The sequence below is a fragment of the Capronia coronata genome (genome assembly GCF_000585585.1).
Source record: "Capronia coronata CBS 617.96 chromosome Unknown acBCG-supercont1.1, whole genome shotgun sequence".
Classification (NCBI taxonomy): Eukaryota; Fungi; Ascomycota; class Eurotiomycetes; order Chaetothyriales; family Herpotrichiellaceae; genus Capronia; species Capronia coronata.
Window position 1 is genome coordinate 2,778,703 of NW_006912893.1, and position 15,734 is coordinate 2,794,436.

General features: G+C 52.1%; 7 protein-coding genes across 7 annotated transcripts; 3 read left to right on the forward strand and 4 right to left on the reverse strand.

Moving 5' to 3' along the window:
* Window positions 1-2,491: 2,491 nt before the first annotated feature.
* On the reverse strand, window positions 2,492-3,232 carry A1O1_00985 (uncharacterized protein; the record flags this gene model as incomplete). Its single annotated transcript, XM_007721899.1, has 2 exons — window positions 2,492-2,943; window positions 2,998-3,232. 2 exons carry the CDS (start codon window positions 3,230-3,232, stop codon window positions 2,492-2,494), a joined length of 687 nt encoding a protein of 228 aa, XP_007720089.1.
* Window positions 3,233-3,936: 704 nt separating this feature from the next.
* A1O1_00986 (uncharacterized protein) lies at window positions 3,937-5,323 on the forward strand (the record flags this gene model as incomplete). The annotated part of the gene is made up of 2 exons (XM_007721900.1): window positions 3,937-4,283; window positions 4,333-5,323. The coding sequence occupies 2 exons, from the start codon at window positions 3,937-3,939 to the stop codon at window positions 5,321-5,323; spliced, it is 1,338 nt and encodes a 445-aa protein (XP_007720090.1).
* A 452-nt stretch (window positions 5,324-5,775) lies between these two features.
* Window positions 5,776-7,133, reverse strand: A1O1_00987 (uncharacterized protein; the record flags this gene model as incomplete). Its single annotated transcript, XM_007721901.1, has 2 exons — window positions 5,776-6,238; window positions 6,316-7,133. The coding sequence occupies 2 exons, from the start codon at window positions 7,131-7,133 to the stop codon at window positions 5,776-5,778; spliced, it is 1,281 nt and encodes a 426-aa protein (XP_007720091.1).
* Window positions 7,134-8,484: 1,351 nt separating this feature from the next.
* A1O1_00988 (nicotinate phosphoribosyltransferase) lies at window positions 8,485-9,837 on the forward strand (the record flags this gene model as incomplete). The annotated part of the gene is made up of 1 exon (XM_007721902.1): window positions 8,485-9,837. The coding sequence occupies one exon, from the start codon at window positions 8,485-8,487 to the stop codon at window positions 9,835-9,837; it is 1,353 nt and encodes a 450-aa protein (XP_007720092.1).
* Window positions 9,838-11,097: 1,260 nt separating this feature from the next.
* On the forward strand, window positions 11,098-12,358 carry A1O1_00989 (uncharacterized protein; the record flags this gene model as incomplete). Its single annotated transcript, XM_007721903.1, has 4 exons — window positions 11,098-11,103; window positions 11,238-11,445; window positions 11,503-12,246; window positions 12,297-12,358. 4 exons carry the CDS (start codon window positions 11,098-11,100, stop codon window positions 12,356-12,358), a joined length of 1,020 nt encoding a protein of 339 aa, XP_007720093.1.
* A 1,106-nt stretch (window positions 12,359-13,464) lies between these two features.
* Window positions 13,465-13,650, reverse strand: A1O1_00990 (BolA protein; the record flags this gene model as incomplete). Its single annotated transcript, XM_007721904.1, has 1 exon — window positions 13,465-13,650. The coding sequence occupies one exon, from the start codon at window positions 13,648-13,650 to the stop codon at window positions 13,465-13,467; it is 186 nt and encodes a 61-aa protein (XP_007720094.1).
* A 1,064-nt stretch (window positions 13,651-14,714) lies between these two features.
* On the reverse strand, window positions 14,715-15,405 carry A1O1_00991 (uncharacterized protein; the record flags this gene model as incomplete). Its single annotated transcript, XM_007721905.1, has 3 exons — window positions 14,715-14,813; window positions 14,867-15,262; window positions 15,346-15,405. 3 exons carry the CDS (start codon window positions 15,403-15,405, stop codon window positions 14,715-14,717), a joined length of 555 nt encoding a protein of 184 aa, XP_007720095.1.
* Window positions 15,406-15,734: the final 329 nt, after the last annotated feature.

Sequence of the window (15,734 nt, forward strand, 5' to 3'; positions counted from 1 at the left end):
AGCCGGTCTGGTAATGCGGCTCTGTCGACGTGCCATCCATCAACTCCACGAGGTACGGGCTGTACCTATTCCAAAATGGATGTTTTCCTCTTGGTAATCGATATGGACTCGTGATCGATGTGATCCTTGTACATCGTATTATCCCTGTCGAGATGTCCCCTCTAGAGCCTACGTGGCCCTCCGAGAGACCTGCATTGGCATTTGATATGGCTTCACTTCCCTGGTAGCCGAACGCACCCTATTGAAGATCCAACGCCCGAGGTTGCTCGGATGAGGTGGAATAATGGAGACGCGGGCCTCGTAGGAACCAGGGAGGAGGATGCTGGCAATTGCGTGCTGACTTTCACGGTTAGCAACCCGTGGTATATTCCAGCTGCTGATTAGTTGAATCTTCATGCATCCAGTTCCTTTTTGGCCTCCGTACAGAGGTAAACTTGGATTTTGACACCTGGGCATCAGAGATGGTCTTTTTGCTACTCTTCCGACTAACGAGCGTCACGCAGCACCTTGTTTCACAAAGATGGTGAGGCGCGCGCTTGGATTGGACACCGCCATCAGCTGCCAGTGTGACCCGAGGCCATCCACAGAGACGTCCAGAGTTTGACAGTTTCCGGTGAGCTTACGGCCGTCGCCCAACTTGCGGCTAACTAAAACATGCCAGAGGGGGATTGTGTAGCGAGCGCATTGATTCGCGACTTGGAAGTCCATCATGTCGATGATGCAAATTCCGAGCAGATCCATTGCGGACGGCTGTTTCAAGTTCAGGAAGCATGCGAGCACAGACCGTTCGGTCCATCAGCGGTTCTTCGAGGTGAGAACCGCATTACGGAGTACGATGAAGGCGATCGCGCCTAAACGGACGCAGTGATGCGATGGTCAGTGCCGGTTCCTGAAGATCCTGTCTCCATCCCCCCAATATCCATGATCTTTCATCCTTCACCGCATGGTCCTTCTCGAGTCGCCACCCCCTCGACGTGCTCGCCGCGTAACCTGTAAGTCTCGCAATAGCCTGTTTCAGGTTTACCCCTTATTAGAGCCACTGAAGAATGCCTCAGACTGCCTCGCTTTTCTGTGAGACAACTGTGCATATCATCTTCGTTCTCCATATTCTGGGTTCGTCCCGGCTGATGTAAGGGTCTCGCGCAGCTTCGAAAAGACGTTATCTCAAAGTGTATGCCTGCTTTTCGGATGATGCAATCTAACGGCAAAGGCGCTTTCTTCGACATGGCTGGGATGTTGCAACGTAGTAGGTAGCCAGAGATTACTATCGCCACTGTGCTCCGCTCTTGAATGCCTTATCCTATATTTACACCACTCTTGCTCTCGGTTCGTCGTAATGCTTGGTCAGGCTGCATAAGTGCAGTATCTACCTGACCAGGGGGGTAAGATGCCATGATTGCTTCTCTCGACTCTCGAAATCCCAACACCGGCTGGTGTATAGTACAAAGGAACTCTGCAGGGAGCACACAGCGTAGTAGTGTACTAAAGCTGCGTAGATGGATCGCGATGGTGGCGGAAGCCTAGACATTTCTCATCAGCCCGCAGTAAGGCATTCGTGCTTCTGGAAGGTCGTACACCTTCTGCTCACTTCCCGTTTCCATTCCTAGCCCCTGGAGCACGCAAGACTCGGGGCTCAAGATTGGACTCCCAATTTCAGGAGGGACAACCTCTAAGTTGGCCGTAAGCCTTCGTAGGTATCCATACCTAATCGCTGCATAGGACATCTGAAGCTTCATCAGTGGTAGTGGGAAGTGACTTGACTCAGCAAGCTAACTCCTGCCTCATCTCACCCCTCGTGACAATCAGGTGTCTTACTTGCACGCGGTGCGTTGTTTTGTTACACCACTCGGCATGAAACCCCTCAGGTGCGTAACAACATCCAGCGCAAATACCACCCAAAGAGACGCTGCTACATCTCTACCCCTTGTCTCAGCATCGTAAAGAAAAGAGGCGGTCTCCCCGGGTGATAGCTTCGTTCCGAGGCGAGCCTAGGACGGGTCTGGCCGTGAGTCTCAGGGTGGCTTCACCACCAACTCCTTTCATGGAGACGGGACCAACCCACAGCCACGTGGGAAATTGCGTGAGTCGGCACCCACCAAATACATCGGGGCGGATCCAAATGTGAGATACGGTTCATCAGTTATTCCCTGCATGCTGGCAAGAAATAAACGAAGTCGTCGTGGAGGCGAGATTATGCCGCTTCACAACCAGACCAGTTTCGACTGGGTCGTCGCACTCCTCATCGCTGTCGCTTCCGTTCAAACTGTCACGATATGTTGAGATTTGCCAGGATCGTAAGTGCTGAGTGCAGATCTTGGTCCCCCCGCCATCCACTACACGTGGTAGTCGTGGTCAACAGAACGTTAATCGCCTGCCGGAGAAGGGCTTCTCGATCGACCTATTTGACAGCCGTTGGCAACATACCTAGGAGACATCCGCCTTAGTAGGACGTTGCCTCCCTGCCTGTGCAAGTTGTATTAAAAAGGTCGAATCAGAGATCGTCATCTCTCTGTTCCTGTGTGGATGCAATCCAGTCTTGCATCAAGGCTTGCGCATTGCCTGTGACTCCGGGCTTTCTCTTTGCTGGGCCACCCTTGCGCTCGATAAAGAGGCAGAGCACCCATCCCCAGATGCTGAAGCCTTCATAGGTCGTCCTGAACCCTAGCTTCTTTTTGTCATCATCAACTGTGTCTGTGTCGAAGGGGTCGTCGCTGCCATGGCGTTGCGCGTCCGAATGCGAGTCTTCCGCTGGTGGTATCTGCGCAAGATCCACACCTTCATCATCGCTTTCATCCTGAATCATGACGGCATCTCGGCCAGCGCCTGTAAGTTTGCCGCCATTATTAGTCCTTATCGGTGTCTTTTGCTGAAACGTCTTGTTCTTCACCAAGAGAGAGTGCCGTGTTCTGATCTCGGTGAGAAATATGGAAACCTCGAAATCGTCTGGAGGATATGTGTGAGCGACGCTTCCTCCAGCGGTCTCAATTTGGTTCCTACCTTGTTTGACAACATCTTTCACACTCTTCTTTTTCTTGCCCTTCCCCTTGGCCCTCTCATTTTCCTCTCGTAGCTTGGGAAGAACGTATGGCTTGATCGCCTCAAACACACGTGGGAGCGCCGGGTCCTTTTCGCTGAGAAGCCATCTCGGTTCGTCCGCAGGGTTTTCGAGAAATATACGACACTCCAGAACAGAATGCTTACTGATTCGCAGGTAGCGTCGAATTGGCGCCATGGACTGCCCGCGTACAGAGGACTGTTCGTTGCCCTCAACAGGATGGCGGTGCCGTGCAGTGTCTTGAAGAGAAACTTGAAGGCGGTATGATTGGCATTTGTGGAAAAGGCGCGTCATGGCGCCTAATCACGTGCAGATAAGATACTTGACAACCCCTTGCAATCTGGCCCCAGTCTAGAGAGCTTGACCTCTTTCCATGTCAAGCTGAAGGAAGAAATGACCTTTGTCATGATGGCCAGCAAGCAGACCTAGAGGCAGCTGTACCTGACCCTAGGTGATAGAGCTGAGGCTCAGTCTGGAGGAGTCTGGAGGGCTATATCGGCGTGTCATGATCAGCGCTTGTTCCTACACCTAGGAGCTGCTCATCGATGCCCAACCTTCACAGAGATGGAGGACGATTGATGAAGATGATTGATACTATCCGAACTGACAACTTGAAATGTGGCGAAGGAAGCTGGTTGAGGCTCTACTCCATGAATGCGGCGTAGACGATTGTACGATGGCTACATGCGCCTGCAGGGACTGGCCAACCGCTCCGCAGCGCTCAGCGGTCGACGGTGAGCTTGCGCTCGTCAATAGATGTTACCGCCTCAAACTCCATGATATCGCTTGTCTAACTTGCTGCCCACGTCTCTCATGTATGGTGTGAGTTCTTTTCTTCTTTGTACCTCTCTGTGACCAGTGTTTCCTCCTGCGACACCATCATGGCACCTTCTTCAACGACCCCCAATTTCTCAAGACCGCTGCCTTCTCCTATGTCGATCGGTGTCCTGGGAAGCCCGGTCAAAATTTCAAAGAGACAACTTGCATTGAGAGAACTGCCAAATTCAGCCTCTCTGGCAGGCATGCCACATGCGGTGCAGGCAAAGGAGCCTTCTCCCAGCAAGAGAGTGTTTGACACAGCAACCAACACCCATGTGCAAGACAAACCGGCAGACACCAACACACGGAAAGGCGCTAGTACTGATGAGTCTTGTGTGGTGCAGCACAACAGAAGACTGTCGAATTCCAGTTTGAAGAGTGCATCTGCATCCAGCGTGAGTGATCGCAGGTATGGCAGTCTTCTCTAAGTTCTCCCTCATGGGCTCACAGCAGGTCAGCGTTGACCTGGGTGGTCTCGACAAGCCTATCTCTAACTTCCGTCCTTACTTGTGGCGCCTCCTTGAACGCGAGCGTGACGTTCTTAACCTTGATCTCTTCTGGCCGATCAAAGTCAATGAAGAAAGCGATGAAGATGAAGAGGACGACGAAAACGGCGACAGCAACGGCGACGGCGACCCCAAGGGCGTCTTCCCTTTCAAAGACCTCAAGCCTCTCACCGAATTCCGTCATCTACGCCACCTCCAACTCAACGGAATGATGAGATCCTACCAACCTTTGATCTGGGCCACTTGCTGGGTCAACAAAGATCTCACCAGAGTCCATCTCGAAATGGCCCTGGAGCCCGTCATCAACGAAGACATCATGCACAAGTACCGCAACATCGATCGAAACTGGATCTACGACCGTTTATCCATCACGCCAGTCGACTGTGAATACCTCGGATCTCATGGAGATGGCACTTTGCACGAAGAGTTTGGAGAGGGCGAATATCTCGATCAACAAGCCATGAAGGCAGCACAGATCAACATGGTTCGCACACTTCCTCTGGAAAACTTGCGCTATCTACCAATCACTCACCTCACCCTGATGAATTTTGTCGTGGATGGTGGCCCATTCTTCCGCTGGTTTGATCCCAATAAGCTCAAAGAGATCAACTTCCGCGGTGACTGCATTGATGCCGGCTTTTCGTTGCCTCACGAGATGAAACTGAGCGTTCGCGTCACTTCCCCAAAGCCTCCACCTGCTGCCAGATGGGTCAAGCCGGGTGAGGTTAAGCTCATCGATATCAACCGCCCGAAGACAGCCAGCACCAGTGCAAGTGGCTGTGGAAGTGGTGGTTCTGTCGGATTAAAGGGCAAGCTCAACCAAATGATGCCAAAATGGGTGGCCAAGTCGAAGGATAAAGACAGCAAGACGCAGGACAAGGTAGCAGACCAGGAGGTCCAACAACTCGAGCAGGAAGTGTCGCGCATGGGCCTTCGAGAGTGACGACATGCCCAGGCAAGTACTCCTCGAAAGCCTGAGCTTCTGAAGGGTATGAGTTGTCAGTGAAGACAGTGGTTGGGGCTGAAATCAAAGTCCTCGGGGATTAAACAGGCGCATCCTGATCAGTCACGTCAAGTGAGACTGTCACTGTAGCACCACAGATGGCCTCGAACAAAAGTCATGATAGGCTAATGAAAATGCATTGAACACGAAATGAACGCCTTGCTAGCCATCAATCTGTGAAGTTGTCGTAACCCGCCCGCGCCTTAGCTCTATGGTACATGACGTTCTGAACCGGCCCCAGAAGCTTGAATTCCTCTTTCGATAGCTCGCAAACAATCATGTTATGCACAGCTCTAGAAGCTAGGGTCAGCCATCAGCATATCAGAGAAATCACAGCCTGGTTGATAAGAAATTCGGTTGTCATCCGTTCAATCCCTCCCATCGCCCACCACTCAGTACTTCTGGTAACCACGTCCGGAGCCAAAGGTACTGACGCTCTGGGCATAGTTGCTGTTAGCGTAGCCGGCACCTGGATTCGGACTCGCGGCGCCCATCATAGGCTGCGTCTGGCCATGGTTCTGGTACATGGCACCAGCGTTGCCCATGACGGGGGAGACACGGACCTGGGCGGTCGTCATCTTCTCGCCGCGCAGGCGAGTCATGTTGGCCCGGTAAGCGAGTACCTCGGCGGCGTTCTGCTCGTATTTGGCATCTTCGACCAGTTTCTCGTGTTTCCCGGCACGGCGTTGGCGGATGCAGCAGAAGGCAAAGATTGCGACGCAGAGTAGAGCGACGCCGCAGACGACGCCGATGATGATATTTTTCGTGGTCGAGCTGAGGCCGTTCCATTTCTGCTTCATGGATTGTGTGGTTGAGCCGCTGTTCTCGCCGTCGAGTTTGATCGGGGAGGTATCGCTGTAACCAGGATAGTCAGTCACCTGCGTTCCACCATGCTTGCCTGTTTCCTGTGGACAGAAAAAGAAGACACTTACTTCAGACTCTTGATGCTCTGCCAGCTACCGGTCTTGTCGCCGTAAACATACTGCGTCCCTCTGCCGGCGTCCGTGACTCGCACCGATTTGACAGTCATGCTGAACGGGCCGTCGTCGTAGTTGGTATCACCGCCAGCCCATTCGACCGTGCCTTCTGCGTTTTTGGTCGGATCGCCGCCGGCCCAAATGCCCAGCATTATGTGGCATGGGGTCTGAGGGAAGTTCTGGCCTCCATTGGCATCCTCAAACTTCAACACGCGGATTGACTGTCCGTCAACGAACCATTCCAGTTGCTCATGGGTCCAGTCGACGGTGTAGTTGTGCCACTCATCCTGCGGGTTGTTGACAGGATGCCATACCGCACGGTCGTAGCTGGTGGTGTTGCCCTTCCCGAAGTAGTTGGTCTGCACGTATGAATTGTTACCTCCAATCCATTCCCAGTCCACCTCGTCCAGATCGTCTGACTCCAGCACAATGGAAGAGACGATGCCTTGGCCCTTCGCCGCTTTCATGATGACCTCCACTTGACCAAAGAAGATGTAGAAGTTGGTTTGTACCGTGGGAGAGTCGCCGCGCTGGTTGATTGTGAACGCCGCGCCGTCATCCTCGAAATCGACTTTGCCGGCTGTGGTGTTCCATACGCGATCAGACATAATATTGTTGGTGAAGTCGATCGTATAATTGGCCACGCCTAACGCAGTGTCGGCTGGGCAGTCTGTCTTCTCCATTGGATTACATGATGTGAAGGTTTGCGCGAGGGAGGTGGTGAACAGGAGGGAGAAGAGGACAAAGGCCGAAGGCTTGAATGAATGACCCATATTGCCCGTCACGGAGTTGTCTATTGTTTGTTCTGGCACAGTGTCCAATTTGGGTTCTGGCTGATGTCGTCTGCGACAAACCGTTCTTTGTCCAGATATTGAGACCCTGAGATATGGCGGTGGCTGACACCAGGTCTTGCCCGCGATGACCGTGCGCGTAGGAGGATGTATGTTGGTGACGCTTGGACTTTGTTTCCAATTGCCTGGTTGTTCACAGGCACAGTACAGGAGAATGAGTGTTTAGGACGCGTCGCAGCACAGCGCGACTGTCGAGGCACGAAACGAGAGACTGGTTATAACACAGGGAAATGAGCGGCTACGGGCGACACAGACGGTGTGCTCGTCAGGGACAGACAGAGGTCGACCTCAGGCTGGAGAGAAGTTGAGGTCTGCCACCGAGACCATCTCCCTCTGGATTACTATGTTGCTTGCCTACTACTTTTCTTCCTTCCTCGCCTGCTTCCACCCTTCAGGGGCAGCGGAGATGAAACGCGCAGGGGCTTCGAATGTCGGCGAGTTCGGTGTTTGAGCTCGGGGAACTTGAAAGGGGGATCACGCCAGGTACGTATCCGGCCAATCAAAGTTGACAGCTTGAGTCGCTAACTTAGTAGCAACGTTGTACTAGTACTACGCTGACACTCCCGCCTCCCGTCTAAACACCTTGCCAGTTGAAGCTCTGGTATACAGGGACAGTTCTGACCCCCAGCCTTTTTCGCCTTGCATTAATGTCATGCCACTGCGTAGGGCTTTGATGAAGAGCATCTACAGGTTGGGTGGCTCTGAATGATGTCCAAAGATGATGACTCTGTATAGGCATCCAACACAATCATGGATATGTGCTGATGATCCTTGTTAGATCTACCCGCTACGGTAGTTTTCGAAGCCTCGACGCTGCCATTTCCCCCTGCTAGCGTTGATAGCCAGTTCATGTCAATGGCTCTAGCTTGGAGGCAGTGCCGCCCACACTGTGGCAGTTCCTCTATCAAGAGGAGTGTCCTAACAGATCAGATACGTGCCTACTAGTACTAGTAGTAGGTAGTAGTAGTAGTGTAGTAGATAATAACATGTCGGATACTGCCGGATTCGGCAACGCGGCTCCTGCACCATTGTGTCACCAGAACATCAAGCGTTACCTCGCTGATACTACGTACTACCTGTGCTGATAGCACTCTCAGCCTCTGCCATGACACAATACTCACTCTCCGAATGCACACCTTAAGGAAAGACAAAGGCGTCCTTTGAGCACTGCTCGTTGCATGCTCCAGTCTGGTTTGTCCGCACAGTGCTGACTGATTTCTCACCGTCCAAGAGCGTCTTTCGCTGAGCTCATCGACCTGCAACCCGAGACAAGATGGCACAACCTCAGATTCCTGAGGGCGTCTTCTCGTTCCTCGATACTGACCTGTACAAGCTGACGATGCAGTGTGCAGTGCTGAAATATTTCCCTTCAGTCGATGTCGAGTACAAATTCACAAATCGAACACCGCAGATGCGATTGAACAAAGAAGCCTTCGCCTGGCTGCAAGAGCAGACTGCCAAACTGGCCAACATCACACTGGCGCAGCACGAATTGGAATATTTGAGGAGGCACTGTCCATACTTGAGCTCGGACTACCTGAACTACCTGCAATCCTTCCGTCTGCGGCCCGCCGAGCAGGTCAACATGAAGTTCACCCCGGTCGATGAGACCTTCGGCGATCTGGATATCACAGTGGCCGGTCTTTGGGTGGAAACTATATCATACGAGATCCCTCTCTTAGCCCTCACGAGCGAGGCATATTTCAAGTTTGTGGACACGGATTGGGATTACGAGGGGCAAGAAGAGAATGCTTACCAGAAAGCGAGACGATTGCTGAAAGCAGGGTGTACATTTTCAGAATTCGGCTCGCGTAGGAGACGGTCATTCCATACGCACGATATAGTGGTCAAAGGCTTGGTGAGAGCAGCAAAGGAAGACGGCATATCCGGCGACCTGTCAGGGACGAGTAATGTCTACTTTGCCATGAAGCACAGCATCCCTCCCGTGGGAACGGTAGCCCATGAGTGGTACATGGGGATTGCTGCACTGACGAATGACTACGAGCATGCCAACGAGCTGGGGCTTCGCTACTGGTTGGATTGCTTCGGCAGAGGAGTCTTGAGTATTGCTCTGACCGATACTTTCGGAACCCCGGATTTCTTCAAGGCATTCAAAAAGACCGTGGCAGCAAGGACATCAGCTTCACAAGACGGGGCAACGGATGAGTCTGCAGAGGCCAACCAGTTGTCTCACCCAACATCGTATGCTGAGGTTTATGCCGGCATCAGACAAGATTCCGGGGATCCGAAGGAATACCTCAAGCTTGCCAGCGACTTCTACAAGTCTATAGGCGTGGGAGGAAAGAGCATCGTGTTTTCGGATGCACTCGACGTCGACAAATGTATTGAGTACAAGAAATTGGCGGAGTCGTACGGGTTCAAACCTTCCTTTGGGGTGGGCACTCATTTCACGAACGACTTCAAGCGGCGATCCGACAGGCAAAGCAAATCGCAGCCCCTCAACATCGTCATCAAATTGTCAAAAGCAGGCGGAAGACCAGCAATCAAGATCTCGGACAACATTGGCAAGAACACCGGTGATTCGGAGACTGTACGGGAGGTCAAGCGACGCCTCGGATACACAGAAAAGGAATGGGTCGAAGGCGATGAAGCGCGGAGATGGTGAACGGAGAGCCAGTTGGTGGCATATTACAGGCTATTAGCTGCCACAGTCATGCATGGCCAAATGTCGCAGCCTTACAGCCCCTGAAGATTTTGGCGGGCCAAGAGATCCAGGCTCTGTCACTTGTGGAGTGTGGCGGAGGCCCTGCAGTGTTCGTCGAGCCGTTTAACGATTGATTGTATTATTGGAGCCTTCGACCAAACCCACTCACAACCTCCAGTTCATCTAGGTAGACAAGTCCATGCCGACGACCGTGGAAGAGTTCTCTAGTACGCGGGACCAGCGGGATGACGCGGTTGAGGTCTGAGGGTAGTTCTGTCTCTCCAGTGCTCGTGCGCAATGCATGATATCTGAGCGATGCCCGAAACGGGACAGAGCATCGAGCGGCTGGATGCGCTGAAACGTTACTTGGTGCGACAATGATGGATCCATAATACTACCTAATCAAGTTTGTCTGAAGCAGGCCGCTGAAGGACGGACACTGGCAGTTGTCTTCAAATTCTTACTACTTGTGCTTACTAGTAACTAAGATGGATATGGCCTTGATTGGACACAGGCCGCAACCAGCCTCTAGCGAAGCACTATCTGTGTTAAGGGACATTTGTAGCAACTGTGACGAGGAGCTCAGGACCAGAGGATGTGACCAGCGCCGGCGATGTCGGGAACAAAGGGCGAAAAGGGTTAAGCGCTGACTGCCAATACTGCCACACCCTAAACTTCAAGACAAGAAGAGTTCCTCCTTAGGGCCTGAAGAGCCTGGAGGGTGCCTAAAATCCAAGGAGCTTAGCCTGCGATTATTTGACGTGCGGTGCGGTGCCAGTGCACAGCCCCCAGAGTCTAGAGGACGATAACAGAGCAGATACTATCACAGTCCTGTCCTCCCTCCAGGGATCCAGCTCTCCTTTACTACCACTGCACAGGCTCCCGCCCAGACTGACTATCCCCCTTCTGCGCCAACCAGCCTGCGACTTCTCATCCCGAGCATGAGCTGACCATAACAGTAATAGTGATCACTCAGCTCGCCGCCCTCTACGTTATTCTTCATCACCTACGTCTACCACCGTTTTATTTCTCAATCGAATTCTCACCCTTTGCATCCCTTCTTGTCGCATCTTCTCAACGGGCTCGCGTGGCTGCGCGCGGAAGACCCTTAGACTCTATTGCTTTTGCTACGGCCTGCAACTTTTTTGTGTAGTCCATCCACTGGACGATACTTTTCACCTTTAAAACCGCACCAAAACTGTGCCGGTCTCTTCTGGCATCATGAGTGTGAGTCCCGAGAATGCCTCCTTGCTCAATCTCAGTCGCCCGGGGTGTCCTGCACCTTCCTGAACCGCCGCCATCAGATCTGAACCCTACTCAACCTCATCCTCTTGTCTTTCTCTTACTGACGCTGAGCCTAGTACAACCAAGGCTACAATGGCCAGCAGGACGGTCAGGGATATAGCGCCTACAACCCCTACGGACAAAGCGGAAACCCGTACACTCAGGGCGATTACGATGAGGGCCAAGGATACAATGATAATTCCGGACAGGAGGGCGGTAGACCACAGGCGCCACATCAAGGAAGCAGCTACTACGGCGATGAGGAACAGCGCACTGGTGGATATGGTATATTTACACTCCTCACTGCAAACACGTCGGTTCCCGGCTAATCCGCGATATCAGAAATGAGGAATATGAATGGCGCCGATCCGAACAGAATACTCAATGAATGCAGAGCCGTCGATCAAGCCATTGACGAGATTGAAGCGGATTTGCACCGTCTCAAAGGCCTGCAATCTCGATATTTGGCAGACACAAACACGTCCGCTCAGTCGCCACTGCGCATCGAAGTCGACCGGACGGGAGAAAATATCATGACCAAATACCGTGGTCTCGTGAGCCGCGTCAAGAACATCAAACAACAGCCGGAGTCGGGGAATCCTCGCAACGCTCCACAAGTCGGCAAAGTCGATCGAAGGTTGAAAACCGCCATCAATCAATACCAACAGGTCGAGCGAGAATTCCGGAAGGCGTCACAAGAGCAAATGTCCCGACAATACCGGATCGTTCGCCCAGACGCTTCAGATGCCGAAGTGCGTGAGGCTGTGGAGGATCCCAACAATCAGCAAATCTTCAGTTCCGCCCTGATCCAAAGCGACCGCCGTGGCGAGGCACAAACCGTGGCGAGAAACGTTTCTCAGCGCCACGAGGATATCCAGAAGATCGAACGGCAGATGATTGAGCTTGCTCAACTTTTCCAGGATCTTGAGGCATTGGTGGTGCAACAGGAACCTGCAGTCACTCAAATCGAACAGAGAGGAGAGGAGGTGACGGAAAATGTGGCCAAGGCCAACGTCGAGCTTGAAGGCGCAGTGGTCAAGGCCAGGGCTGCCCGGCGGAAGAAGTGGATATGCTTGGGCATAGTTCGTGAGTATTTCGATCTGCCCAAGGATCAGTCCGTGCTAATATTTTCCCAGTCCTCATCATCATCATCATCATTGTGGTGGTTGTCGTTGTCGTTGAGGTTACAAAGAATTAGTCGTCCAACAACGGCCAGCCCGAACAAGCTTCGGCTTCTAGTCGGTGAAAGATCCTGGGGTATTACCCAAGCCCAGCAGAAACTACTCTGTCATCCTTCCAGTTCGCATCTCAGCCCTTCCATTTCCGTCGACCAGCATGGTGTTTGCGTACCCTGGGCAAGCTTGTTTCTGGCCGCGATCGACCAGTTTTCCCACGTTTCGAGCCTTCTCCTGTGCCAACGAGCTTTCGAAGGCTCTGGTTTGGCTTGCAACCAGCACTTTACCAAAAAAAGAAAACCCTTCATGAAACAGACGGAATGGCAGGGAGGGCGCGGTGAGATCTCATATGTTCGGAAAAGCCGGCGCGCAGAGCGTGCTTTGATCTTGTTTTCCTGTTTGTGTTGTTGTGTGTGTGTTTGTTTCTTGTTGTACGGGGGTGGGCGACATGTGCATAGCATGTCTTTAGAGACAAAGTACCTTATCCTAATAATACACCCAAGGTTTTTGGAGACACCGGGCAAGTCGATGCCACGCGTGTAGTCAAGGCATTGACGGAGTCAGGGTGGTATTCGGGGTTTTGATAGGAGAGGCAGTGAGGTGAAATATCAATCCTCCCCTACCACCTAGCCAGCATGATTTTTTCGAGGTGTGGCTGGATCTCGATCGAGGCTCTCAAGGCTAATTGTCGTGTTTGTTTTGATCTCTATTCATCGTATACGCCGCGTCCCGAGACCATCCTCTGACTTCGAGGACAGTGATACCACGTTGTCGCCTGTTTGACGCGAAATCGTGACACATCCCGAATCTCTGACGTCCAAGATGATCAGAGTACGATGAACAGGTCTACCTAGCTGTGCCTTGATGGTAGCTTCTGGGGAGCAGCATCGCACACTCCAGGATGACTTCTCGAGAAGAGTGATTTATCATTATATCGATCGAGCTTTATTGTTACAGGGTACCGAGTTCGGGCCATCCAGCAAGCCAGAACCCTCAGTCAAGGCTCTGCTGTTATTTACTTACGTACGTCCTTGCTCTCGTGATCGTTTGGCAGATAGCAAACGCACTCACTGGCTCTTCATCTCTCTCTCCATGCTGCTCTTCTATTCACTGACACCATCTCCCTAACCTAGCGCTGTAACTTCTCTTCTTCTTCGGGAGTCTTGGTGCGCAACTGCAGCGCGTGGATCCCGCCCGGCCGTTCCAATTCCTCTTTCAGGAGAGAATAGACCATTCGATGTCTGGCCGGTTGGGGTTTCGAGGCGAACGAGGAGGAAATTATGTCGAGACTGGAAACACAGGCAGGATCAGTCATTTTGGAGTGTTCCCTTGCTGGGAGAGAACGAGAGGAAGTGCTCATGAAGGGTATATTCAGCTCTCAAAGAACATGGTCGACACTGAGACTCATTCATGCTGGCCTCGGCACCAGCATTTTCCGTGATATCTGGGATACATTTGATGTCCGCCTTTATTCTGGGGCAAGGGGAAAGAAAAAATGTGGTAAGGAAAGGGAGGGGAGGGGGCTCTGGGCTGGAGGATCGTTTTGGGGTATTCTTTGTTGAAGATAAAGGGGTTGAGCAAAGTCAGATGTCGACGTACTAGAAATGCGTTTCTTTGGACGTCGCGCCCGCCATGGCTTGATGGTGGGCATGTTTGTGGGAGTCGTTCCGGATCTTGAGGTCGGTGGGATTCAATGCTTCTGTAACCTGTTGTTCGATGGGGTGTGAGCCGTTAGTGTGACCGTTATATTGTATGGTATGGTATATGTCTGTGTCTTCTTTCTGGCGGTATGATGAAGGAAAGGGGTGGAACTTTGATTCACAACCGTTGGGTTTGAGGGCAAATAAAATGCGAGAGAGATGGAGAACAGACGGCACCGAGTCTGTTTCTGGATTTGAGGGCGCCTCGGCCCTGCTGACAGGCCGGAGTTGGAGTGCCTCTCATTGTAATAGAGGGGCCTTGGATCAAGAGATCCCTCGTGTGAAGGTGAAGCAAGGATTCTCAGACTCATAGATGGGGAGGCAAGGCTGCGTGTACATATATATGCTATGCTGTGTAATGTATGAAGGACTTACTTTTCGCCGGATCGTGTCTTCCATCGGCGTGTTGGAAGTGCTTGTACTCATTGCCATTCTGGTCAGCAGCCTTGCCGGCCTGGTCGAGCTGCGCAAGGTTGAAAAGGGTCTCATTGGGGCATGATAGGTGATTGTGGTGAGGACGAGGAAGAGAGGTGTGTTTGCACGGTGCTAACACTCTCTTTTAGTTCTGTTACTACAGTATTGCATTTGCGGTGTCTCATTTATGCCGTAGTATCAGTACGGTAGAGCAGTAGCCCTGACACTGCACTCATATTTTGTTCTCTCGACCTTTCCCATTTCCTCATTCCTTCTGCTTTCTCGCCCGCTCTGGGTTCGCCAGTGCCTCTGCATTCCATCTTGGGTCTTCACTCTCCTTGACTGGTGCCCATCCCAACTGAATCTGTCTTTGTCAACAAAACCCCAGGTAAGTAGGGAAAGAGTTGAGGTAAATACCTGCATTGTTTTCTGGTCCCAATCCTTGGTGAACGACTTGATCTTTCCATCTTCGACTTCAAAAATGGCTGCTGCGCTCCACTTGGCATGTTTGCCAGATGCTGGAATGCCTTTGTAGGGTTTCCCACAGTGACTCCCTTCAGCGGTATATCTGAGCAAGACATGACCATTTTTCGCAAACACCTGATCGAACCGGATGATATGGAGGTCGGCGACACTTTGCATCACGATCGAATGCGACGCCGCATAGTCCATAGGCGTCTCGCAGCCGGGAAAGGTGGCTGGAGACCAAAACCAGCTGTCATCGCGGCAGAGGTGGCGCACTGAATCTCCTCCTTTGTTCTCGCGGGGCGAATATGCAATGGCCATGTATTCTTTGCATGTTTCAATGTTGCGCTGTGCCGGGTAGAATTGTCAGTCTGGTGTACGTGCATGGCATCTGGATGGTGAGTTGGCTCGGGAAGGGCAGACAGACAGACCTCTTCTTCAGCAGTCTGGTCTGTGGTGATCACAGCAGGGGGATATTTCTCCGAAGCCATGTTGAGGGTTGACTGTATGTCTAGAGATGGATGTGTCGATGGAATTGCGAATTTGTTGTCCGATGTCCTGTTATAAAGTCGTGTGGCAGTGGTGAAGTACCTAGGTATCGTTGTAGATCTTTGATGTCATATTAGGTAGCGAGGTACCTTAGATACTAATCCATATCATGTGTATCCACCATCTCAATACGTCATGTTCGCTGGTGACGAGGGGATTGGAAACGCGACAAGGCGGTCAATTTGATTCAGGTTCGTAGCGACTTCAGGGAATCGATGGATATGACAAGCTTGTTGTTCGCAGCACTACGGGAGAACGGTTACTTGTGTGC